Source organism: Pristiophorus japonicus, chromosome 12 (genome assembly GCF_044704955.1).
Source record: "Pristiophorus japonicus isolate sPriJap1 chromosome 12, sPriJap1.hap1, whole genome shotgun sequence".
Classification (NCBI taxonomy): Eukaryota; Metazoa; Chordata; class Chondrichthyes; family Pristiophoridae; genus Pristiophorus; species Pristiophorus japonicus.
This window is the reverse complement of record NC_091988.1, coordinates 118,674,269-118,700,815: the sequence shown is the minus strand read 5'-3', so window position 1 is coordinate 118,700,815 and position 26,547 is coordinate 118,674,269. Positions and strand designations below refer to the sequence as shown.

The 26,547-nt window shown below is 46.9% G+C and overlaps 1 protein-coding gene across 1 annotated transcript in view; it reads right to left on the bottom strand.

The window, feature by feature from the left end:
• spo11 (SPO11 initiator of meiotic double stranded breaks) overlaps positions 1-26,547 on the bottom strand; it is a 72,034-nt gene that overhangs the window by 21,281 nt on the left and 24,206 nt on the right. Inside the window, exons 7-10 of the mRNA XM_070894849.1 lie at positions 23,353-23,389; positions 17,705-17,814; positions 8,301-8,400; positions 6,769-6,806 (exon numbers count right to left, since the gene is read on the bottom strand). Coding sequence (XP_070750950.1) covers positions 6,769-6,806; positions 8,301-8,400; positions 17,705-17,814; positions 23,353-23,389 — 285 coding nt within the window. The remainder of the gene's footprint in view (positions 1-6,768; positions 6,807-8,300; positions 8,401-17,704; positions 17,815-23,352; positions 23,390-26,547) is intronic.

Sequence of the window (26,547 nt, the reverse complement as noted above, 5' to 3'; positions counted from 1 at the left end):
CCAGGATGGTATGTTGCCTCCCTGGTGCAAGGGTCAAGGATGTCTCGGAGCGGGTGCAGGACATTCTAAAAAGGGAGGGAGAACAGCCAGTTGTCGTGGTGCACATTGGTACCAACGACATAGGTAAAAAAAGGGATGAGGTCCTACGAAACGAATTTAAGGAGCTAGGAGCTAAATTAAAAAGTAGGACCTCAAAAGTAGTAATCTCGGGATTGCTACCAGTGCCACGTGCTAGTCAGAGTAGGAATCGTAGGATAGTGCAGATGAATACATTGCTTGAGCAGTGGTGCAGCAGGGAAGGGATTCAAATTCCTGGGGCATTGGAACCGGTTCTGGGGGAGGTGGGACCAGTACAAACCGGACGGTCTGCACCTGGGCAGGACCGGAACCAATGTCCTAGGGGGAGTGTTTGCTAGTGCTGTTGGGGAGGAGTTAAACTAATATGGCAGGGGGATGGGAACCAATGCAGGGAGACAGAGGGAAACAAAAAGGAGACAAAAGTAAAAAACAGAAAGGAGATGAGGAAAAGTGGAGGGCAGAGAAACCCAAGGCAAAGAACAAAAAGGGCCACTGCACAGCAAAATTCTAAAAGGACAAAGGGTGTTAAAAAAACAAGCCTGAAGGCTTTGTGTCTTAATGCAAGGAGTATCCGTAATAAGGTGGATGAATTAACTGTGCAAATAGATGTTAACAAATATGATGTGATTGGGATTACGGAGACGTGGCTCCAGGATGAGCAGGGCTGGGAACTCAACATCCAGGGGTATTCAACATTCAGGAAGGATAGAATAAAAGGAAAAGGAGGTGGGGTAGCATTGCTGGTTAAGGAGGAGATTAATGCAATAGTTAGGAAGGACATTAGCTTGGATGATGTGGAATCTATATGGGTAGAGCTGCAGAACACCAAAGGCAAAAAACGTTAGTGGGAGTTGTGTACAGACCTCCAAACAGTAGTAGTGATGTTGGGGAGGGCATCAAACAGGAAATTAGGGGTGCATGCAATAAAGGTGCAGCAGTTATCATGGGTGACTTTAATATGCACATAGATTGGGCTAACCAAACTGGAAGCAATACGGTGGAGGAGGATTTCCTGGAGTGCATAAGGGATGGTTTTCTAGACCAATATGTCGAGGAACCAACGAGGGGGGAGGCCATCTTAAACTGGGTGTTGAGTAATGAGAGAGGATTAATTAGCAATCTCGTTGTGCGAGGCCTCTTGGGGAAGAGTGACCATAATATGGTGGAATTCTGCATTAGGATGGAGAATGAAACAGTTAATTCAGAGACCATGGTCCAGAACTTAAAGAAGAGTAACTTTGAAGGTATGAGGCGTGAATTGGCTAGGATAGATTGGCGAATGATACTTAAGGGGTTGACTGTGGATGGGCAATGGCAGACATTTAGAGACCGCATGGATGAACTACAACAATTGTACATTCCTGTCTGGCGTAAAAATAAAAAAGGGAAGGTGGCTCAACCGTGGCTATCAAGGGAAATCAGGGATAGTATTAAAGCCAAGGAAGTGGCATGCAAATTGGCCAGAAATAGCAGCGAACCCGGGGACTGGGAGAAATTTAGAACTCAGCAGAGGAGGACAAAGGGTTTGATTAGGGCAGGGAAAATGGAGTACGAGAAGAAGCTTGCAGGGAACATTAAAACGGATTGCAAAAGTTTCTATAGATATGTAAAGAGAAAAAGGTTAGTAAAGACAAACGTAGGTCCCCTGCAGTCAGAATCAGGGGAAGTCATAACGGGGAACAAAGAAATGGCGGACCAATTGAACAAGTACTTTGGTTCGGTATTCACTAAGGAGGACACAAACAACCTTCCGGATATAAAAGGGGTCAGAGGGTCTAGTAAGGAGGAGGAACTGAGGGAAATCCTTATTAGTCGGGAAATTGTGTTGGGGAAATTGATGGGATTGAAGGCCGATAAATCCCCAGGGCCTGATGGACTGCATCCCAGAGTACTTAAGGAGGTGGCCTTGGAAATAGCGGATGCATTGACAGTCATTTTCCAACATTCCATTGACTCTGGATCAGTTCCTATCAAGTGGAGGGTAGCCAATGTAACCCCACTTTTTAAAAAAGGAGGGAGAGAGAAAACAGGGAATTATAGACCGGTCAGCCTGACATCGGTAGTGGGTAAAATGATGGAATCAATTATTAAGGATGTCATAGCAGCGCATTTGGAAAGAGGTGAAATGATAGGTCCAAGTCAGCATGGATTTGTGAAAGGGAAATCATGCTTGACAAATCTTCTGGAATTTTTTGAGGATGTTTCCAGTAGCGTGGACAAGGGAGAACCAGTTGATGTGGTATATTTGGACTTTCAGAAGGCTTTCGACAAGGTCCCACACAAGAGATTAATGTACAAAGTTAAAGCACATGGGATTGGGGGTAGTGTGCTGACATGGATTGAGAACTGGTTGTCAGACAGGAAGCAAAGAGTAGGAATAAATGGGGACTTTTCAGAATGGCAGGCAGTGACTAGTGGGGTACCGCAAGGTTCTGTGCTGGGGCCCCAGCTGTTTACACTGTACATTAATGATTTAGATGAGGGGATTAAATGTAGTATCTCCAAATTTGCGGATGACACTAAGTTGGGTGGCAGTGTGAGCTGCGAGGAGGATGCTATGAGGCTGCAGAGCGACTTGGATAGGTTAGGTGAGTGGGCAAATGCCATGGCAGATGAAGTATAATGTGGATAAATGTGAGGTTATCCACTTTGGTGGTAAAAACAGAGAGACAGACTATTATCTGAATGGTGACAGATTAGGAAAAGGGGAGGTGCAACGAGACCTGGGTGTCATGGTACATCAGTCATTGAAGGTTGGCATGCAGGTACAGCAGGCGGTTAAGAAAGCAAATGGCATGTTGGCCTTCATAGCGAGGGGATTTGAGTACAGAGGCAGGGAGGTGTTGCTACAGTTGTACAGGGCCTTGGTGAGGCCACACCTGGAGTATTGTGTACAATTTTGGTCTCCTAACTTGAGGAAGGACATTCTTGCTATTGAGGGAGTGCAGCGAAGGTTCACCAGACTGACTCGCCGGGATGGTGGGACTGACCTATCAAGAAAGACTGGATCAACTGGGCTTGTATTCACTGGAGTTCAGAAGAATGAGAGGGGACCTCATAGAAACGTTTAAAATTCTGATGGGTTTAGATAGGTTAGATGCAGGAAGAATGTTCCCAATGTTGGGGAAGTCCAGAACCAGGGGTCACAGTCTAAGGATAAGGGGTAAGCCATTTAGGACCGAGATGAGGAGAAACTTCTTCATCCAGAGAGTGGTGAACCTGTGGAATTCTCTACCACAGAAAGTTGTTGAGGCCAATTCACTAAATATATTCAAAAAGGAGTTAGATGAAGTCCTTACTACTAGGGTGATCAAGGGGTATGGCGAGAAAGCAGGAATGGGGTACTGAAGTTGCATGTTCAGCCATGAACTCATTGAATGGCGGTGCAGGCTAGAAGGGCCGAATGGCCTAATCCTGCACCTATTTTCTATGGCCCCAAGTTTCGACATGATTTGCTCCTGATTTTTAGGAGCAACTGGTGTAGAACGGAGTATCTTAGAAATCGGAATTCTCGTCATTTAGTTTGCTCCAGTTCTAGTCAGTTAGAACAGTTTCACTTTGGAACAGAATTTTTTTTTCAAAAGTGGGTGTGTCCGGCCACTTACGCCTGTTTTCAAAGTTTCGTCAGTGAAAACTTACTCCAAACTAACTTAGAATGGAGTAAGTGAAGATTTTTGTACGCTCGAAAAAACCTTGTCTACACTTTCGAAAATCAGGCATAGGTTACAAATCAGGCATAGGGAATGGTGGGGGCGGGGGGGGGGGGGTTTAAAGGGAAGTTTACAAACATTAAACATTTCAGATTTACAAATAAAGAGCCATCATCAATAATAAATGATAAATACATCAATAAATCAACCAATAAATCAATCAAAAAAAATTAATAAGAAATAATTTTTTTTTTAAATCAATAAACAAAACATTTTCTACTTACCGACTGCAGCACCGGGAGCCCTCGAACAGCGTGCTGGGATGCCCCCGCCCCAGTGTGTCTCTGTCAGTGTCTCTATCTCTCTGTCTGTCTGTGTGTGTGTGTCTCTCATTCTCTGTCTGTCAGTGTCTGTGGGAGGGATGGGGGAGAAGGGGGAGGGATGGGGGAGAAGGGGGAGGGATGGGGGAGAAGGGGGAGGGATGGGGGAGAAGGGGGAGGGATGGGGGAGAAGGGTGAGGGATGGGGGAGAAGGGGGAGGGAGGCTGAACGGGCCGGGCCCGAGACTTCGGGCAGGGCCCGTCCCCAGCACCAGATTTACAGGTATGTGGTGTTGGGTCGGGTCGGGGGGAGCGCAGGGTCGGGAGGGGTGGTGGGAGAGAGGTCGGTTCGGTTCGGGTCGGGGGGAGCGCAGGGTCGGGGGGGTGGTGGGAGAGAGGTCGGTTCGGTTCGGGTCGGGGGGAGGGAGGGAGAGGGAGGTCAGGTCGGGGGGAGGGAGGTCAGGTCGGGGGGGGGCGGGAAGCGGGAGTCGAGTCAGGTCGGGAGGAAGCAGGAGCTGGCTGTGGGAGGAGCCTTATTCACGCAGCCCCAGTGAGGCCAATCGGCCAGGGCTAGGGGCTGCGTTCTTCGGCCCCTCCCACACAGTTTTGGGCGCCTGGAGCTACTGCACATGCGCGCCCACTGTAGCACGCATGTGCAGAGGTCCCGGCACCTTTTTCAGCGTAGGGACCTGGCTCCGGCCCCTACAGCTCATGCTGCGCTGCGCCGAGCTGCAAACGACTTGCAGGGAGCTGGAGAATCTGGAAGTTTTTTTTAGGCGCACTTTGTGGCGCGAAAAACGGGTGTCCAGGTCGGGACTGCGCCATTCTAGGCACGGCTCGAAACTTGGGCCCTATGTTTCTATGTTTCAAGCCTGCTCCGCCATTCAATATCATGGCTGATCTTCTACCTCAACTCCACTTTCCGGCCCTATCCCCATATTCCCTGATTCTCCATGAGTCCAAAAATCTATCAATCTCGGTCTTGCATATACTCAATGACTGAGCATCCACAGCCCTCTGGGGTAGAGAATTCCAAAGATTCACAACTCTCCGAGTGAAGAAATTTCTGCTCTTCGGTCCTAAATGGCCGAAGCCTTATCCTGAGCCTATACTCCCTAGTTCTAGACTCTCCAGGCAGGGGAAACAGCCCCTCAGCATCTACCCCATCAAGCCCTCTCAGAATCTATTAATGAGATCACCTCTCATTCTTCTAAACACCAGAGTATAGGTCCATTCCCAATGGTTTGGTAAGAAGGAGACATAGACTGAGGATTATCACTAGAAGGAGGAAGGTGGAAGTTAGAATTGCCATACAGAGCATTGTTGTAACATGGAATGCGTTCCCTCAAGCGACTATCAAGATAAAAGAAAATCATTTACATTGGATAAGAACTTGAAAAGAAAAAATACAGGGAAAGGGCAGAGAAATGGTAATAGAGTAAATAGCTCTTGTTGAATAAAGAAAACAGTAGTGTCAGCCAGTTGAAAGCACCCTTGCCTCGGAGTCAGGAGGTTGTGGGTTCAGGTCCCACTCCAGGGAACTGAGCACAAAAGTCCAGGCTGACACTCCAGTGCAGTGCTGAGGGAGTGCTGCACTGTCGGGGTGCTATCTTTCGGATAAGACGTTAAACCTAGCTCCCGTCTGCTCTCTCAGGTGGATGTAAAAGATTCCACGGCAGTATTTCAAAGAAGAGCACTGGAGTTATCCCCGGTGTCCTGGCCAATCTCTATCCCTCAATCAACATAACAAGTAAAACAGATTATCTAGTCATTATCACATTGCTGTTTGTGGGAGCTTGCTTGTGGGCAAATTGGCTGCTGCGTTTCTTACAACAGTGACTATACTCCAAAAAAAAAAGTATTTCATTAGCTGTAAAGTGCTTTGGGACATCTGGTGATCATGAAAGGCATTATATAAATGCAAGTCTTTCTTTTTCTTTTAATCAGGTTATCATGATTAAAAATAGTACTGAACTACAGCATCACATTATTAAAATAAATGTAGGCTTATTGGTAGCATTCTTCCAAAAGTAACTTTTCTCAATTAGTTTTATTTTACAAGTATTGGATATGGAATAATCCCAATACAAATGATGAAGAAACATTTTGTCCAAGATAAGATTACTTTTTTTACACTACATATTGTCCCCTCTGCGCCAAAGATTGTCCTAACAATAACAATAAACAGATCAACAGTATAATTCAGCAAGGCAAAACATAAGGAAAAAATATAAAGCGTTGTAACTAACTGAATACCTTAATATAATACCTCGAACAATGTTGATGAACACGCTGAATTTCAGAGAGGTTCTCCTGCCTTACCATTGGTGGGAGATCAGTGGAGAAACAGTGTAAACAGCTGTTTTGAGTATTGCACGCCCTCCCCAAAGCCCATGCGTTGAGCCATTTTTGCCAATGTGTTAAGCTCTTTTTACAAGCATTTCTGTTCAGGTGTGAAAATCGCTTAATAACCAATTCAGTGATGATTCAATCTTTTTTCTGTAGAAAGGAGTTCTGATAGTGACCCCCCCCCCCTTTAAAATAAAGCAATTGGGCACAAATAAAGTAAGTGCATTGGAACAGGCTAAAAATTACATTGTGCCAATACACAGTGATAATACATCCAATATTTTCTTTATTAGAACATTGTATAGTTACGATATAAACTTACCAACACTGTGAAAATAGTACAATATGCAGATTTTAAATAAATATACTCACCCTTGACCCATACTTGTAAATGCACATGATTTCAATACCTGAACACAATCAAAGCAGGAATAAAATGTATTATTTCTTGTACTAAGGAACAGCAGTGTTACATTTACAAGGTGTGTCCCTTTGTGGTGACATAGACTCCGGGAGTATGGTTTAGTCTACGTATAAAATGTTCGCTCAATTGGGGTCTTTGTTTGTACATGTGTATCATAGTGTCTGACCTCTGCTGGGATACAAAGATCTCATCAGTTATGGATAGACATGGAGATGGAGAGGGAAGACCTATATCTACAAGGAGCCAGGCCTTAACTCTTCATTCATCTCCAAAAATCTGTGTCATGTTTGATTGCCTCAGAATGAAAGGATAAAATGAAAATCCAGGGGTTCTACAAGAAGTTTTAAAAACAAAGCATTGTCAAGATATGGACGTCACTAGGAATTATTACCCATCCCTAGTTGCCCTGATAAATAGGTGGTAGACATTCTTCTTATTCTTTGCAATGGTTTGATATAACTGAGTGGCTTGTTAGAGAACGTCAGAGGGTAGTTACATGGTCACTTTTACTGATAACAGATTTAAAAAAATGTTTAGACTTTTAAAAACTGAATTCAAAATTTTCAAACAGCCATGGTGGTATTTGAACACACATTACTCCAGTAACATAAACACTACACTGCTGTACCTTCCCATTAGATTTGCCTTTCTGTGCTTCACTCGGGCATTAAAGATGAAAATCTACCCAAAATCAGAGAAATCCGTGTTACTGCTTTCTACTAGTCTTCATAAGATAACTGTGGGTTCATTTAATTCATCCATCCATAGATCCTATTGGTCCCCTCACTGTAGCATTAATTGTTTCTTAAATGATCCCAGGGTTTTTACATCCACTGCTCTATCTGGAAGTTTTGCCCACCTGTTTACTCATAATTAATTCTATATTAAGCTTTGCCAGAGAGAAAAGTAAGGCCCTTAATTTCAGTCAAGTTTATCGATCTATCTATCCTGAAATTAATCAGTCATCTCTGTTGTGCTTCGACTGGATTTCTTACTACAGGCAGGGTCTTCTGGGCAAATTGCAGTTATCATTTATCATTGAGGCATTACTTGTGCACAGTGCACCTTTTATAACAGTGACTCGTATGCTGCAGAAGTGCTAAAGGTTGGTGGTCATTGTTTTGGTCATCTCAATAAATTCATGTTGGGTGATAGAGTACGTTCTGAAACAACATGCACCCAGCATTTTGTTTGCAGGTTATTGAAGATACAAAAGATTACTGAACGTCATCCATAAATTGATACAGGGTGGAATGTAATTTTTTCGAGATTACTGGGAAGGCTTGAGCTACAGTATCTGGGCGAAAAATCTTGGACAGCCTGTGCCCAAATTTGTGATCAATGCTCCTGGTGCCCCTGCGAACACCCCACCACCCGCCCCTTTCCACCAAGTCTTATGCCTGGGTACTTTACAGAAAAACCTGCCCCAGCCTATCCACCAAAAAATTGGAAAAATAAACAACTCTGAAACAGTAATTACCATGTGGGTCAGCATCCATAAGAGCAAAAACTGGGATGTGCAGTATGTCCCACAGTTTCCGGACCATCAATCTGGTGCTTAGATCTGGCACTCCTTTACCCTGAAAATCAGTCAATATAATAGGATGTGAAAAAACAAATATAGATATCTCAATTAATAATTTGGCTAACACCTTACAAATAATTTACCTGTTATTAAGCCTTCTGGTAAATTGATTGTGATACACATTATCCTTTGCGCTTTTTTTGATTTCATTAAAATAATGGATGTCAATGATGGGGAATGAAAGAATGTCCGTCCCACCATTGGCCCCCAGTGTAAACATCAAGAGCCCCTATGTCACATGTACCACAGTTCAGATGCATAGTAAAGCTTTCTCCACTTCAGGAAAAACACCACTGTGAATTTAGCAACTCCACATACCAACTGAGACTGAAGATCTAGTAGTAGTTTTGTGCTATGACTTCATGTCTAAGAGGAGCTGGGTTCAGACCAGTTAAACTTATGTCATGCCAGCAGTAATAGGAAACTTGCATGGCCATGAGCTGCGGGAGCGGGAGATCGCGAGGCCCATAAAAAGGGTGCGGAGTTCAGGAGGAGCCACAGCAGCGGGAGCGGGAGATCGAGATAACAAGGGCATGGAGTTCGGGAGGAGCCACAGCAGCGGGAGCGGGAAATCGAGGCCGAAAGTAAAACAAAGAAGTAAAAATAAATCAAAGTGTGATGTCACAGCCAAGCGGGTAAGTGATTGGCTGGTGGATTGTAAGTATTTTATATTTTTGTTTTCTTATCAGTAGGAAACCTTTGGCATTATTGCCAAATTAAGTTTATTTAAGGGTTAAGTCATGGCAGGAGAGCCCAGACCCTTGTCGTGCTCCTCCTATGCTACGTGGGAAATCAGTGTCCCTGGCTACTATGTGTGCGGGAAATGTATCCAGCTGCAGCTCCTGTCAGACCGCATGATGGCACTGGAACTGCGCATGGATTCATTCTGGTGCATCCGCGATGCTGAGGATGTCGTGAATAGCACATTTAGTGAGTTGGTCACACCGCAGGTAAAGGTTACAAAGGCAGATAGGGGATGGGTGACCATCAGGCAGAGCAGGAGTAGGAATGTAGTGCAGGAGTCCCCTGTGGTCATCTCCCTCCAAAACAGATATACCGCTTTGGATACTGTTGGGGGAGATGGCTCATCAGGGAAAGGCAGCAGCTGCCAAGTTCATGGCACCATGGGTGGCTCTGCTGCACAGGAGAAAGAGTGGGAGAGCTATATTGTAAGGGGAACAGATAGACGTTTCTGTGGCCACAATTGAGACTCCAGGATGATATGTTGCCTCCCTGTTGCAAGGGTCAAGGATGTCTCAGAGCGGCTGCAGGGCATTCTGGAGGGGGAGGGTGAACAACAGTTGTCATGATACATATAGGTACCAACGATAATGATAAAAAACAGGATGAGGTCCTACAAGCTGAATTTAGGGAGCTGGGAGTTAAATTAAAATGTAGGAGCTCAAAGATAGTAATCTCAGGATTGCTACCAGTGCAACATGCTAGTCAGAGTAGAAATAGCAGGATGGTTAAGATGAATATGTAGCTTGAGGAATGATGCAAGAGGGAGGGATTCAAATTCCTGGGACATTGAAACCGGTTCTGGGGAGATGGGACCAGTACAAACCTGGGCAGGACTGGAGCCAATGTCCTGGGGAGAGTGTTTCCTAGTGCTGTTGGGGAGGGTTTAAACTAATGTGGCAGGGGGATGGGAATTTATGCAGGGAGACAGAGGGAAGTAGAATGGGGGCAGAAGCAAAAGGTAGAAAGGAGATAAGGAAAAGAGGGCAGAAAAATCAAAGGCAAAAATCAAAAAGGGCCACATTACAACATTGTTCTAAAAGGACAAAGATGTTAAAAAAACAAGCCTGAAGGCTCTGTGTCTCAATGCGAGGAGCATTCGTAATAAGGTGGATGAATTAACTGCGCAGATAGCTGTTAACGGATATGATGTAATTGGGATTACGGAGACATGGCTCCAGGGTGACCAAGGCTGGGAACTCAACATCCAGGGGTATTCAATACTCAGGAAGGATAGACAGAAAGGAAAAGGAGATGGGGTAGCGTTGCTGGTTAAAGAGGAGATTAACGCAATAGTAAGGAAGGACACTAGCTTGGATGATGTGGAATCTGTATGGGTAGAGCTGCAGAACACCAAAGGGCAGAAAACGCTAGTGGGAGTTGTGTACAGACCACCAAACAGTAGTAGTAAGGTTGGGGATGGCATCAAACAGGAAATTAGGGATGCGTGTAATAAAGGTACAGCAGTTATCATGGACGACTTTAATCTACATATAGATTGGGCTAACCAAACTGGTAGCAATACGGTGGAGAAGGATTTCCTAGAGTGTAAAAGGGATGATTTTCTAGACCAATATGTCTAGACTAGAGAGCTGGCCATCCTAGACTGGGTGTTGAGAAAGGATTAATTAGCAATCTTGTTGTGCGAGGCCCCTTGGGGAAGAGTGACCATAATATGGTAGAATTCTTCATTATGATGGAGAGTGACACAGTTATTTCAGAGACTAGGCTCCTGAACTTAAAGAAAGGTAACTTCGATGGTATGAGACATGAATTGGCTAGGATAGACTGGCGAATGATACTTAAAGGGTTGACGGTGGATAGGCAATGGCAGACATTTAAAGATCACATGGATGGACTTCAACAATTGTACATCCTTGTCTGGCGTAAAAATAAAATGGGGAAGGTGGCTTAACCGTGCTAACAAGGGAAATTAGGGATAGTGTTAAATCCAAGGAAGAGGTATATAAATAGGCCAGAAAAAGCAGCAAACCTGAGGACTGGGAGAAATTTAGAATTTAGAGGAGGACAGAGGGTTTAATTAGGAGGGGGAAAATAGAGAATGAGAGTAAGCTTGCAGGGAACATAAAAACTGACTGCAAAAGCTTCTATAGATATGTGAAGAGAAAAGGATTAGTGGGTCCCTTGCAGTCAGAATCAGGTGAATTTATAATGGGGAACAAAGAAATGGCAGACCAATTGATCAAATACTTTGGTTCTGTCTTCACTAAGGAAGACACAAATAACCTTCTGGAAATACTAGGGGACCGAGGGTCTAGCGAGGAGGAGGAACTGAAGGAAATTCTTATTAGTCAGGAAATCGTGTTGGGGAAATTGATGGGATTGAAGGCAGATAAATCCCCAGAGCCGGATAGTCTGCATCCTAGAGTACTTAAGGAAGTGGCCCTAGAAATAGTGGATGCATTGGTGGTCATTTTCCAACATTCTATAGACTCTGGATCAGTTCCTATGGATTGGAGGGTAGCTAATGTAACCCCACTTTTTAAAGAAGGAGGGAAAGAGAAAACAGGGAATTATAGACTGATTAGCCTGACATCGGTAGTGGGGAAAATGTTAGAATGAATTATTAAAGATGTAAATAGCAGCGCATTTGGAAAGCAGTGACAGGATCGGTCCAAGTCAGCATGGATTTATGAAAAGGAAATCATGCTTGACAAATCATCCAGAATTCTTTGAGGATGTAACTAGTAGAGTGGACAAGGGAGAACCAGTAGATGTGGTGTATTTGGACTTTCAAAAGGTTTTTGACAAGGTTCCACACAAGAGATTAGTGTGCAAAATTAAAGCACATGATATTGACGTGGATAGAGAACTGGTTGGCAGACAGGAAGCAAAGAGTAGGAATAAACTGGTCCTTTTCAGAATGGCAGGCAGTGACTAGTGGGGTACCGCAAGGTTCAGTGCTGGGACTCCACCTATTTACAATATACCTTAATGATTTAGACAAAGGAATTGAATATAATATCTCCAAGTTTGCAGATGACACTAAGCTGGGTGGCAGTGTGATCTGTGAGGAGGATGTTAAGAGGCTGCAGGGTGACTTGGACAGGTTAGGTGAGTGGGAAAATGCAGTATAATGTAGATAAATGTGAGGTTATCCATTTTGGTGGCAAAAACAGGAAGGTAGATTATTATCTGCATGGTGACAGATTAGGAAAAGGGGAGGTGCAACGAGACCTGGGTGTCATGGTACATCACTCATTGAAAGTTGGCATGCAGGTACAGCAGGCAGTGATGAAGGCAAATGGCATGTTGGCCTTCATAGCGAGAGGATTTGAGTATAGGAGCAGGGAGGTCTTACTGCAGTTGTACAGGGCCTTGGTGAGGCCACACCTTGAATATTGTGTGCAGTTTTGGTCTCCTAATCTGAGGAAGGACATTCTTGCTATTGAGGGAGTGCAGTGAAGGTTCACCAGACTGATTCCGGGATGGCAGGACTGACATATGAAGAAAGACTGGATAGACTAGGCTTATATTCACTGGAATTTAGAAGAATGAGGGGATCTCATAGAAACATTTTAAAATTCTGACGGGATTGGGGATTGGACAGGTTAGATGTAGGAAGAATGTTCCTGATGTTTGGGAAGTCCAGAACCAGGGGTCACAGTCTAAGGATAAGGGGTAAGCCATTTAGGACTGAGATGAGGAGAAATTGTGAACTTGTGGAATTCTCTACCACAGAAAGTTGTTGAGGCCAGTTCATTAGATATATTCAAAAGGGAGTTAGATGTGGCCCTTATGGCTAAAGGAATCAGGGGATATGGAGAGAAGGCAGGAATGGGGTACTGAAGTTTCATGATCAGCCATGATCATATTAAATGGGTGGTGCAGGCTCGAAGGGCCGAATGGCCTACTCCTGCACCTATTTTCTATGTTTCTATTAGTCTGGGTCAGGCTTCAGCTGCATTTGAAAGAGTGAAAAGACAGTCTGCCACTGTGTCATCCAGAAAACCTTAATCAAACTGACTATGTAACTCCTTCCTGTCATGATTTTTTTCTCCACCGCTGCCTCCAATTACAGTAACAGACTGTTTACATAACAGACACACAAACCTACCTATTTCTAATCAGCAGGTGGAGACATAGGCAGTCTGATAGAATATTCATACACAAGACCCTTGATCAAGCGGATTCGATGGGCCGACTGGCCAGTCGGCACTCCACTTTCTTACATTTTTAACTTAAAAAAGACTGAGTAAATATATAAACTATCAGCTGAGAAGAAATTTTAAAGCTTTAATACCACCTTAAGATTCTGTGTACAGCATCTGAGTTTTAAGCTCAAAATTGTTGATTATTAGAAGAATGCTTAATGTGACGTTAATGTGAATAATACGTTTCTCTGCTCACTCTTTTAGCAGGTGTTGAGAGAACCAGCACAAGGGAATAACCTACTTGACCTTGTCCTCGCCAATCTAATCTGCCGTAGATGCATCTTTCCATGACAGTATTGATAAGACCACTGCACAGCCCTTGTGGACACCACCTGGTGAAGCTACGACACAGATCTACGGGCATGCGAAAACAGCATGCCAGTAACAGAGCTAATCAATCCCACAAGCAACAGATCAAGTCAAAGCGTGCAGCCCTGCTACTTCCAGTCATGTATGGCGGTGGACAAATAAACAACTGAAGAGGAGGCTCCATGAACATCCCATCCTCAACGATGGTGAAAACCAGTATGTGAGTGCAAAGGACAAGGCTGAAGCCTACTGATGCTCAATTTGAGTTCCGCCAGAACCACTCAGCTCCACACCTCATTATAGCATTGATCTAAATATGGACAGATGAGCTGATTTTCAACCACCTTCAGCCAGAAGTGCTGAATGAATGATCTTTCTCGGTTTCCTCCTGAGGTGCCCACCATCACAGTTGTCAATCTTCAGCCAATTTGATTCATTCCATGTGATATCAAGAAATGACTGTGCATTGGACATAGCAACGGTTTCATCCCGGGTGTAGTGCTGAAGACCCATGTTCAAGAACTAGCCGCACTTCTAGCCAAGCTGCTCCAGTACAGCTACAACAGTGGCATTTACCCAACAATGTGGAAAATCGGCCAGCTATGTCCTATCCACAAAAAGCAGGACAAATCCAACCCCAACAATGAACACCCTACTTCCTACACCTATCAGCCTACTTTCAATCATCAGCCAAGTTATGGAACTGTGTGATACAGTGCACTCCTGATATTACTGTCCTGTGACCCTAGAATAGCAGACGTTCTCTCTCTATGCCAACTGTAGATTTTTGAAATCAGGCGGAAACCTGGCCCAGAATTGAGATATTACTTTGGAGGTCGAAGAAAGGATTCAGATGTCATGGCAGAACAGAAAGGTGCAAGTGGCATTGAGGGATTAGCTATTGAACTTCTGATGCAGTATGGCACTAATTCAAGGCACCTTCCAATGAGCTCCAGAGCTGCACCTTTTCTTAGACTTGAAATCCACCTCTGCAAATGAACCGCTGCAACCTCCACCTGCACTTTCCTGTGAAATTCCTCAAACACCATCTATTTCCATCTTTTGTTGTGCTCTTCAATTGGGCGAAGTGGTATGTTTCTGTGCTGTAGGCTCTGCATTGTATAAATACTCAGCACTGTGTTTGAATCAAGTGCAGTGCATTAATTCAATTGTGTAGTGTGTGAATCTAGTTATTGTGTTTAACAATGTTTCTCTTGTGGTATCGAGCTGTATCTGTCATCTGACAGAGAACTTAGTGCAGTATATCTAAGTGATTCCTTTGTGGAAGCAGTTGGTCTTCTGGCTGGTTGGAGGATTTCACTCACAACTTGCTGGATTATGAGTCCCTAAACTTTATTGTGATCTGCAGTGCAATGGCCCTCCACCTCAGTCAGTCAAGGCCAATGCTGTTATCTCATTCTGCCTGTTTTCCGACAACGTTCCTGTAATGTACAGAGATGTTCAACGTCTTGAGACCAAGTGGCCTGCTCTGTATGTTACAGGTATACCACTGCTGCTGCGCATTCCCTCAACATGTTCACTGATCCAGCTCAGAACATAACTGTCGGAGCTACAAAGCTTGTCAATCCCTACCTCAAGCTAATCTGCATCCAATCTCCCAGCATTTTGAGACCATTCAAAACTGTATACTTACAATTGGAGCCCCAAGCTTCTGCAGCAGTGAACATTCATGAAGGATACTCTCAGTGTGCCTGTGATCTGATGCTGATACCATGAGTCACCATGGAAGTCTGTACAACCATTGTAAAGTCCTGTCCCCTCAGTACAGATTCACACGGGGCATGTAGTGAAGTCAAGGTCACTCTGGACCTGCACCTTTATTTCACAGCTCTGGAATGCTGCACTTGCCTGAGACCTGCCCTTATATACCTGTCTCTTGCAAGTGCACCCCTGGTGGTAAGGTATGCTGGTGGTTACAGGTCATATCTTATTACAGTCATGTATAGCATGTTAGGATACAGTTATATATAATTATGTAAGATACATGACAACCATAATCATATAAATGTCAGTAGTGGGGCCCTTCATACTCTTTCCTATATCATGTCAAGTGTTATGCTCAATCACAAGTGACTCGTATCGATGATCCTCTTCTGTTTGTATACAAGCCCTGTAAGGTCTGTCTGAAACCCCAGGTACTGCAGCAGAGATGGTAGCCATGGTGTGTGGCCTAGAACAAGCTCCTCATCCGTGCACTGTGGTACAACTTGCGTATCCTGTGTAACCTTGTCACCTGTATCCTCTGTTGTGTGTGTAGCTGTGCTGGTGTTTGGCAGGAGCAGTTATGTGAGAATCCTTGTGGAAACAGGCCATGGTATGACTTTGTTCTGTCATTGCAAAGAAAACAGAAAAGAAAATGTTAAGAAGCTGCCTCAGTTACCCAGCTTTAACCAAAGGGAGAAGATTGTAAATTTAAGTGCCGACCACATTTGAAGAGGATTTCATGCATAGTACTTTCCATGATGCGAGTCAAATTGAGTATGTGCCTGTGTGATAGTCACTCAGTAAAATAACATTACATAACAATGAACTAGCCATGAGCTCAGGAGAAGCCTCCGGCTTTATTTTCTCCCACACCTTCGTCTATCTCGTGCCCAGTGATGTCAAACATGGCCACCTCAAATAGGCGGTCAAGGGTTTAAATTATTTTGGGCCAGCATCTATGTACTGCCGTTTTCGTGAACTAGATCCCATCATGACCTGTAAGCACGACGATATTGAAAGTGTATTGAAGGTTTCCGTCGTGCATAGTATTAGGCAGTCCCCCGTGTCGAGGATGACCCGCTTCCAAAAAGGGATGAGTTCACAGGTGTTTCAATGAGGAACCTGACATTCCAGGTCCTGTACTACATCCTGAAGGGTGGAAGATGCCTGTGCGTGAATACTTTTAACGTGGAGTGGCCGTTGCACACCAGCCACCACACGGGCTTGACAGAGCGAGGTCTTGGTCCAGTGACAAGGGTTAACCAAGACGACTGGAGACCAGCTCTGCTGCATGGACCTAATGCACAGACATACTCCTACTGACAATAGATCGCAGTGTGAGATAACCCTTGCTGCACTTTCCCTGGGCCCCAACACCGCTGTTGTTATACGCTGTGCCGCTCCTGGGCCTCTGCCTCGCTGCTGGGCTCCACAACTTCGACCTCGCCGCTTCTGGGTCACGACCCTGCCGCTCCTTGACTCTGACATCGCCGCTCCTGGGTCATGACCCCGCCGCTCCCGGGCTACACCCCGGCGCTCCCTGACTTCGACACCACCGCTCCTGGGTCACGCCCCGCCACTCCTTGACTACGACACTGCTGCTCCTGGGTCATGCCCCACCGCTCCGACCTCGCCGCTCCTGGCCACGGCCCCACCGCTCCTCGACTCCGACCACGTCTCCAACCTCGCCGCTCATCGACTCTGAGCCCACCGTCCTCGACTCAGACACCGTGGGCCGGGCCCAGGAGTGGCGGTGTTGGAATCCAGCAGCAGTGGGGTCAGAGTCGTCATGCATAACCGTATTGTTGGCTTACCTTAGCTGATCCCTCCAGGTCTGATATCTTTTCCCAATACCCTTTTACATTCTGGAACTTCTGGACATGATAGTAAACCTTTTTGCTATTTCCTCATATACCTGTTGCACCAAATGCTTAAGTGGGGGAGAAGTGGGGCAGAGTTTGCTCTCCACCCAGTAGATTTAATTCCCTCCTGCCTCTTGCTTTCCTCACTCAGGAAGGTTTCATTTGAGGGAAATTGCCGAGTCCTTTCTCAATTTTCCCAAGCTCTCTCAAGATGTTTAAATGGCTCATTATTGTAGTTAACAGGAATTCATTTGCTATAACTGATCCTGCTGCTTCCTTGGAATGTCTATTGTGCGGGGGTTAAAAGGCACATTTTAGCACAGCTCTAGCAGATAGATAAATGAAGGATTAATGAGTGTACTTAATGAAACTCGAAATCATTCATGAACAGTGTGTTAACCCTTTAAGAGTGCTGAAACAATAATCATCAGGTTTATTGCAAAAATTGGATTCATCAGCAACAGAAAAGAAATGTTCTGGCACTTACAGTTATAATAATGCACGGAAACAATTTAGAGCAAAAGTCATCGTCCAACAGCCTCTGGAAGGTGGCGTCTTTTTCCACTACAAGCACAAATTTAGCAACAGAATTCAAATCTTAAAAGTTAAGGCATAGGACCCTAGAAACGACTGTTGGTAATATTGGTGGATGAACATTTACTGTTTCCATCCTCTAGTGTAGCATTAATTCAATTAAAATGAACACGTTAACACCCGCATTAAATAGTGCACAGAGGATTGCAGTATGAACACGAGGCTTCCAGCCACTGTATCAAGAACAGGACTTTCTAGACAATAGATACTATACTCATTAGCCCAAAGAATCAAGGAGAAAGGACTATGCCATTTCTTGTGTATCTGTAAAGCATGCACTCCCATGTTCCGCCACCAGGGAGCACATCCCCTGAAGTCCCAAGGGATCCCAGCATCCCTTATGAGCAGTGTATATAAGCCAGCCCCTAAGGCCTGTTCCTCACTCTGGAGTGTCTTAATAAAGACTGAGGTCACTGTTACTTTAACCTCCCTGTGTGCAGTCTCATCTGTGTTAGGAACACAATAACTGGCGACGAGTATACGAATCCAACGCAAAGATGCAGCAAACTGTGGGCATCCTGGAGAAGTTCTCGGAGGGTGAGGACTAGGAAGCCTATGTCGAATGGCTAGACCAGTACTTTGTAGCCAACGAGCTGGACGGAGAAGGAAGCGCAGCAAAAAGGAGAGCGATTCTCCTCACGGTCTGCAGGGCACTGACCTACAGCCTCATAAAGAATCTTCTGGCTCCGGTGAAACCCACAGATAAGTCGTATGAGGAGCTGTGTACACTGGTTCGGGAGCATCTTAACCCGAAGGAGAGCGTGGCGATGGCGAGGTAGCGGTTCTACACGTGCCAGCGATCTGAAGGACAAGAAGTGGCGAGCTACGTCGCCGAGCTAAGGCGACTTGCAGGCCAAGGTGAGTTTGATGGCTACCTGGAGCAAATGCTCAGAGACTTTTTTGTACTGGGCACTGGCCACAAGACCATCCTATGAAAACTTTTGACTGTAGAGACACCGACCCTCAGTAAGGCCATTGCGATAGCACAGGCGTTTATGTCCACCAGTGATAACACCAAACAAATCTCTCAGCACACAAGTGCTAGCAATGTTCATAAATTAACTGGAACTGTGTTTGCGAGCAGAAATGTACAGGGCAGAAACCACGAGTCTGCAACTGCCAGCAGGCCTCAGGTGACACAGATGAATGGCCCAGATGACTCAGAGTCCCCAACAAAGGATGAATGCAAGGCAATTTATACCTTGTTAGAGTTGTGGAGGCTTCCCTTCAGCTTATTCATGCCGCTTCAAAAGTTATGATTGCAAGAGCTGTGGAACAATGGGGCACCTCCAACTGCAAAACCTGCTAACCACCACGTGGCAGAGGAAGATCAGTTCATGGTGGATCAAAGCAATTTTGAGCCTCAGAGAGAGGAGGCAAATGCTGAAGTACACGGAGTGCACACACTTGAGACGAAATGCTAAATGTAAAATTGAATGGCTTACCCGTAGCCATGGAACTGGACACTGGCGCTAGCCAACCCATCATGAGCAAAAAGATGTTTGAGAGACTGTGGTGCAACAAGGCACTCAGACCAGCCCTGAGAACGTACACCAAAGAGCTTATCACGATCCTGGGCAGCGCCATGCTAAAGGTCACCTATGAGGGCACGGTGCATGAATTGCCACTCTGGATTGTCCCGGGCGATGGCCCCACTGCTTGGAAGGAGCTGGCTGGGCAAAATCCACTGGAACTGGGATGACATCGAGCGCTATCACATGTCGATGAGGCCTCATGTACCCAGGTTCTTAACAAATTTCCTTCCCTTTTTGAGCCAGGTATTGGAAACTTTTCCGGGGTGAAGGTGCGGATCCACTTGGTCCCAGAGGCACGACCCATTCACCACAAGGCGCGAGCGGTACCTCACATGATGAGGTAGAGAGTGGAAATCGAGCTGGACAGGCTGCAACGCGAGAGCATCATCTCCCCAGTGGAATTCAGCGAGTGGGCCAGTCTGATTGTTCCAGTACTCAAAAGTGATGGCACGGTCAGGATTTGCGGCGATTATAAAGTAACTATTAATCATTTCTCGCGACAGGACCAATACTCGCTAGACGACCTATTTGTGACGCCGGCAGGAGGCAAGACATTCACCAAGCTCAACCTGACTTCGGTCTACATGACGCAGGAGCTGGAGGAGTCTTCGAAGGGCCTCACCTGCATGAACACGCACAAGTCCCTGTGTTTCTACAACAGATGCCCGTTTTGAATTTGGTCGGCTGCAGCGATCTTCCAGAGAAACATGGAGAGCCCATTCAAGTCGGTACCATGCACGGTGGTTTTTCAGGACGACATATTGGTCACGGGTCGGAACACCGTCGAGCACCTACAAAACCTGGAGGAGGTCCTCCAGCAACTGGATCGCGTAGCGTTGCGACTGAAGTGGTCGAAATGCGTCTTCATGGCAACAGAAGTGGAATTTTTGGGGTGAAAGATCACCGCGGACGGCATTCGGCCCACAGACGCCAAGACAGGGGCTATCAGGAACGCGCCCAGGCCACAGAACATCATGGAGCTGCGGTCGTTCCTGGGACTCCTCAACTATTTTGGTAACTTTCTACCGAGGTTAAGCACCCTCTTAGAGCCCCTACATGTGTTATTGCGCAAAGGTAAGAACTGGGTATGGGGAAAAAAAACAAGTAATTGCTTTTGAGAAAGTCAGAAACATTTTATGCTCCAACAAGCTGCTTGTATTGTATAACCCGTGTAAAAGACTTGTGCTAGCATGTGATGCGTTGTCGTACGGAGTCGGGTGTGTATTACAACAAGCTAACGTTGTGGGGAAGTTGCAACCTGTCGCCTATGCCTCCAGGAGCTTGTCGAAGGCCGAGAGGGCCGACAGCATGATTGAGAAAGAGGTATTAGCGTGTGTGTTCGGGGTAAAGAAAATGCATCAGTACCTGTTTGGCCTCAAATTTGAGCTGGAAACCGATCACAAGCCTCTCATATCCCTGTTCGCTGAAAACAAGGGGATAAATACTAATGCCTCAGCCCGCATACAAAAGTGGGCACTCGCGCTATCAGCGTATAACTATACCATCCACCACAGGCCAGGCACCGAGAACTGTGCGGATGCTCTCAGTCGGCTACCATTGCCCACCACGGGGGTGGAAATGGCGCAGCCTGCAAACTTGTTGATGGTGGCGCAGCCCACAGACTTGTTGATGGTCATGGAAGCATGTGAAAATGATAAATCACCTGTCACGGCCCGCCAGATTATGACTTAGAACAGCCAAGATCCTCTGCTGTCCCTAGTAAAAAATTGTGTACTGCATGGGAGCTGGGCCAGCATCTCTGTTGAAATGCAAGAGCTAATCAAGCCGTTCCAGCGGCGAAAGGACGAGCTGTCCATTCAGGCAGATTGCCTGTTGTGGGGTAACCGCATAGTGCTATCCAAAAAGGGCAGGGAGATGTTCATCTCGGATCTCCACAGCATACACCCGGGAAGAGTAATGATGAAAGCGATAGCCAGATCCCTCGTGTGGTGGCCCGGTATCGACTCTGACTTAGAGTCCTGTGTACGGCAATGCAGCGTGTGTGCTCAGTTGAGCAACGCGCCTAGAGAGGCACCACTAAGTTTGTGGTCCTGGCCCTCCAGACCATGGTCAAGGATCCATGTCAACTATGCGGGCCCGTTGCTCGGTAAAATGTTCCTGGTGGAGGTGGATGCTTTTTCAAAATGGATTGAACGTGAAATAATGTCGGGAAGTACCGCCACCATTGAAAGCCTGAGGGTCATGTTTGCCACCCATGGCCTGCCTGACATACTGGTCAGTGACAACGGGCCATGTTTCACCAGTGCCGAATTTAAAGAATTCATGACCCGCAATGGGATCAAACATGTCACCTTGGCCCCGTTTAAACCAGCCTCCAATGGGCAGGCAGAGCGGGCAGTACAAACAATCAAATAGAGCCTTAAATGAGTCACAGAAGGCTCACTCCAAACCCACCTGTCCCGAGTACTACTCAGCTACCACACGAGATCTCACTCGCTCACAGGGGTGCCCCCGGCTGAGCTACTCATGAAAAGGACACTTAAAACCAGACTCTCGCTGGTTCACCCCAACCTGCATGATCAGGTAGAGAGCAGGCGGCAGCAACAAAATGTATACGATGGTCGCGCCACTGTGTCACGGGAAATTGACCTGAATGACCGTGTGTATGTGCTAAACTAGGGACATGGTCTCAAGTGGATCGTGGGCAAGGTGACAGCTAAAGAAGGGAGTAGGGTGTTTGTAGTCAAACTAGATAATGGACAAATTTGCAGAAAGCACTTGGACCAAACGAGGCTGCGGTTCACAGACTGCCCTGAACAATCCACAGCAGACACCACCTTTTTCGAGCCCACAACACACACCCAAAGGATCAACGACACCACCCCGGACCAGGAAATCGAACCCATCACGCCCAACAGCCCAGCAAGGCCAGGCTCACCCAGCAGCCCTGCAGGGCCAACAACACGCCAGCCCAGCGAGGGCACAGCCAACACACCAGAACAGACATTTGTACCGAGGCAGTCCACCAGGGAAAGAATGGCTCCCGACCGCCTCACCTTGTAAATAATTTTCACTTTGACTTTGGGGGTGGGGGGGGGTGATGTTGTGTATCTGTAAAGCATGCACTCCCATGTTCCGCCACCAGGGAGCTCATCTCCTGAAGTCCAAGGGATCCCAGCATCCCTTGGGAGCACTGTATATAAGCCCCTAAGGCCTGTTCCTCACTCTGGAGTGTCTTAATAAAGACTGAGGTTACTGTTACTTTAACCTCCCTGTGTACAGTCTCATCTGTGTTAGGAACACAATACCATTCTGCTCTGGGATATTGACGTACTGTTTCTTCTTTCACGTTTTTCTTCGTCTCTTCTTTCTCTTTTTTACTTTGTCTTTTCATTCTATCAATCTCTCTTGGCTTTCCACCCCTGCTTCTCTCTCTTCCTTCTTTCATTCCTTAATTCTTTCTGTCTTTTTCCTTTTAGATTTCTTACCTCCTTTCTTCCTTTTAAAATAAATGTGTTAACGCCTCTATCAAAACAATGGACAAAAGAATTGAATCTGAAATGTCCGTATACAGAGACAGAAACGCAAAAATATACATCAATGAGCAAGTTATCGTACTACCAACTCAGTACACATCATTCTGTAATATCCTCTGCTAAGGAAGTAAAAGTGTAACAATATTCACTCGAGTAATTTATGAGTGAGTTATTTTGATTATGTATAACGTTTAGCCACCTATCTGCTACAAAATTATTGGTGAGACTGGGCTATCATGTGACTATCTCCTCATCTCCTCCTTTGGTCTTTACATAGCCAATGGAATCTGTGGACAATAGGGCCATGTGTCCTGCTCCCCGGCCTCGACAAATCCTGCTCTGAAACTGACAGAGATGCCCCAGAGTGGCCTAGAATTCCTCCACTTTTCCTGCTTCCTCACGTCTAAACATCCTTAAGATATATATTGGGACTGCAAGAACCATGTAGTACTCCAATAATATGCTAAATACACCCAAAAAATAATTCTCCACAACATATAAAAGGATACTTTTTATCCCGTCCACATTGGATGGCACAAGAACAGCCTGGGGAATTCAAGGAAAATAAGGTCATTCATTTAGTTAATTTTGAAACACAACCACATCATTCCCTGTGCTCCTGCATCATGGAAACATAGAAATTTACAGCACAGAAGGAGGCCATTTCGGCCCATCGTATCCACGCCGGCCGACAAAGAGCCGCACGGCCCTCGGTCAGCAGCCCTGAAGGTTACATATAAATCTATGAACAATGAACAATGACGGAAAGGCAAAGAGCACCCAGCCCAACCAGTCCACCTCACACAACTGCGACACCCCTTATACTGAAACATTCTACACTCCACCCCAACCGGAGCTATGTGATTTCCTGGGAGAGGCAAAAACTAGATAAAAACTCAGGCCAATTTCGGGAGAAAAAATCTGGGAAAAATTCCTCCCCGACCCATCCAGATGATCGAAACTAGTCCAGAAGATCACCCTGGCCATATTCTATTCCCTGCAGTACTTACCATCGTATCTGCGCCATCCAACAAAAGGTCATCCAGTCTAATCTCAATTAACAGCTCTAGGTCCGTAACCCTAAAGGTTACTGCACTTTAAGTACCCATCCAACCATCTCTTAAAAGTGGTGAAGGTTCTGCATCCACCACTCTTCCAGGCATCGAGTTCCAGTTCCCCACAACCCTCACGTAAAGAAGCCCCCCCTCAAATCCACTCTAAACCTTCCACCAACCACCTTAAAACTATGCCCCCTCATAATAGACCCCTCCACCAATGGAAATAGACCCTTACTATCCACTATGTCCAGGCCCCTCAATATTTTGTATGCCTTGATGAGGGGTCTCCTCTCAACCTCCTCTGTTCCAATGAGAACAAACCCAGCCTATCCAATCTGTCGTCATAACTAAGATTCTCCATTGCAGGCAGCATCCTAGTAAATCTCCTCTCTAGTGCAATCACGTCCTTCCTATAATACGGCGACCAGAACTGCACACAGTACTCCAGCTGTGGCCTAACCAAAGTATTATACAATTTAAGCATAACCTCCCTGCTCTTATATTCTATGCCTTGGCCAATAAAGGCAAGCATTCCGTATGCATTCTTAACCACCTTATCCACCTGGCCTGCTACTTTCAGGGGATCTGTGGACCAATGGTGGAGCTTTGGAGGCGTGGCCTATTCAGTTGGAGCTGAGCTGCAGTGAGAGAAGGAACTCCCTGCTTTTGCTCCTGTCTGGGAGGCCTGGAGTGAGCCCTGAGACCAGCCGAGGAAGAGGAGGAGAGGGCTGGCTTACTACAACTCAACGTCCAGAGGGAGAGGAGGAGAGCTGAAAAATTCAACAACTTTATTTACTTCTACAAAGAGTTGGAGAGAGGGGGAAAAGAGCAACAACCTGTGTGGAAGGAGGGAGACTCGACAACATTCTACAGGTGGGTGTTGGTGCATTCCCCGAAAGACATTGTTTTATTGGTGGGGGGAGAAAAGAAGATTTTCTTCGAGGCCCGGAACATCGCGGGGGGTGTGTGTGTGTGTGTGGAAGTGTGTGTGGGGGTCTTGCTTACAGCTAGGCCCCAGACACCACTGAAGCACCCCTCCCCCATTGCCTAGCCTGGGATAGCTGGAGCTACCTGGCTGAAGATTTACTAATCACCCTATTAAACATCGTTGGGAGTGTGTGCCTGGGTGGCTCCAGCTGTCCCAGGTGAAGACATCTTCTCCCCCAACCCGAAGAGCATTCTACAAAGACTGTGTTTTTTGCCATCTGGGGAGTGCACCCCAAGAAACACCCACCCATCGCTGTGAGAGGAGACCTGCCCTCACAGCTTCCCTCTTTCCCACCCCCTGTCTCTCTCTCTCTCTCTGTCACTCTCTCTGTCTCTCCCCTCTCACTCTGAGAGCTCCTTTCCTCCTTAATTGGAAAAACAATTAAGACAACTGAGCAGAGGGAGCAAGGCCCCGCCCCATTGTCAACTAGGGGAGAGGTGTGCCTCATTGAGAGCTCCTCTGCTCATACATTCAAACGAGGCCAATTTAAGACCATTAAGGCCTGTGGCTCTGGGGTGGGTGTAGCCCTTAAAGGGACCCCGTGATGGCGACTCCATCCACGCCGGTGGCAGGGCCAGCTAAGACTTATGCGCAGGCGGCGTCCACATCCACGGCGCCACCCGCTGCCCTGCCACCATTCAGATTAATTACTAAGAAACACGGGGTCAAGAGCTACACTCACCCCACAATGAGCATTGAGGAGTGCGTGCGGGCGATGGCTGGTGTAGTCGGCCCTTCAGCCATTGTCGCGGCCTCCAAGATGTCTGGGAAGGCTGTGTTCTTCCTGGGGTCGGAGAGGGCGGTGTCCCTGGCCCTCGAAAAGGGGCTCACGGTGGGCGGGACGTTACTGCCGGTGGACCCTCTCGAATCCACCGCGCAGAGGGTCATCATTTCAAACGTCCCGCCCTTTGTTCCCGCTGAGCTCCTCCTCCCTCACCTACACCAACTGGGGGAGGTAAGGTCAGGGATCAACCCCATACCGCTCGGCCTCAGGGAGAGCAGCCTGCGCCATGTGTTCTCCTTCCGCCGCCAGCTCTTTGTCCGGCTGGCGCGGGAGGAGACAACAGAGGGATCATTTAATGTGGTGCACGAGGGGACTGCCTACCGCGTCTTCTAGACGTCGGACGGCGTGCGGTGCCATGCCTGCAGGGAGGTGGGGCACGTTCGCAAGAACTGCCCCGCCTCCAAGGCCGCCAAACCACCGAGGGCGGCCAAGGCTGGCGACGCCGCCACCCCTCCCCCTAGTAGGGTCCGCGTGCCGGGAGCTGTAGGTGTCCGGGCATCGTCGGGGGCCTTTGTTTTCATGGCCTCCGGCAGGTGGGGAGGGAGAGCGTCCGATCGGAAGCAAGGCGCGGAAGAAGGCGAAACATCTCGAGGCGGGTCCCCTCAGTGCGCCAGACAGCTTGACCACCGCGCTCAGCCCAACCCCGTCACCAGCGAGCGCGGGGTGCCCTGAGCCCGTGCCCGAGCCTTTGTCCAATACCGCAGAGGGGCTCGGGCGCGGGCAAGATAAGAAAAAGGGGGGAGTGGAGCGGGAGGCCTCGGCAGACATGGAGGTCTCCCTGCCTCCGCGCACCCCCAGGAACAAAAGGAGGCGCCGCTCCAATGAGGCAGAGGGGGAACAACATCCCTCCGCGGAGGAGTCGGTGCCCGCCGCG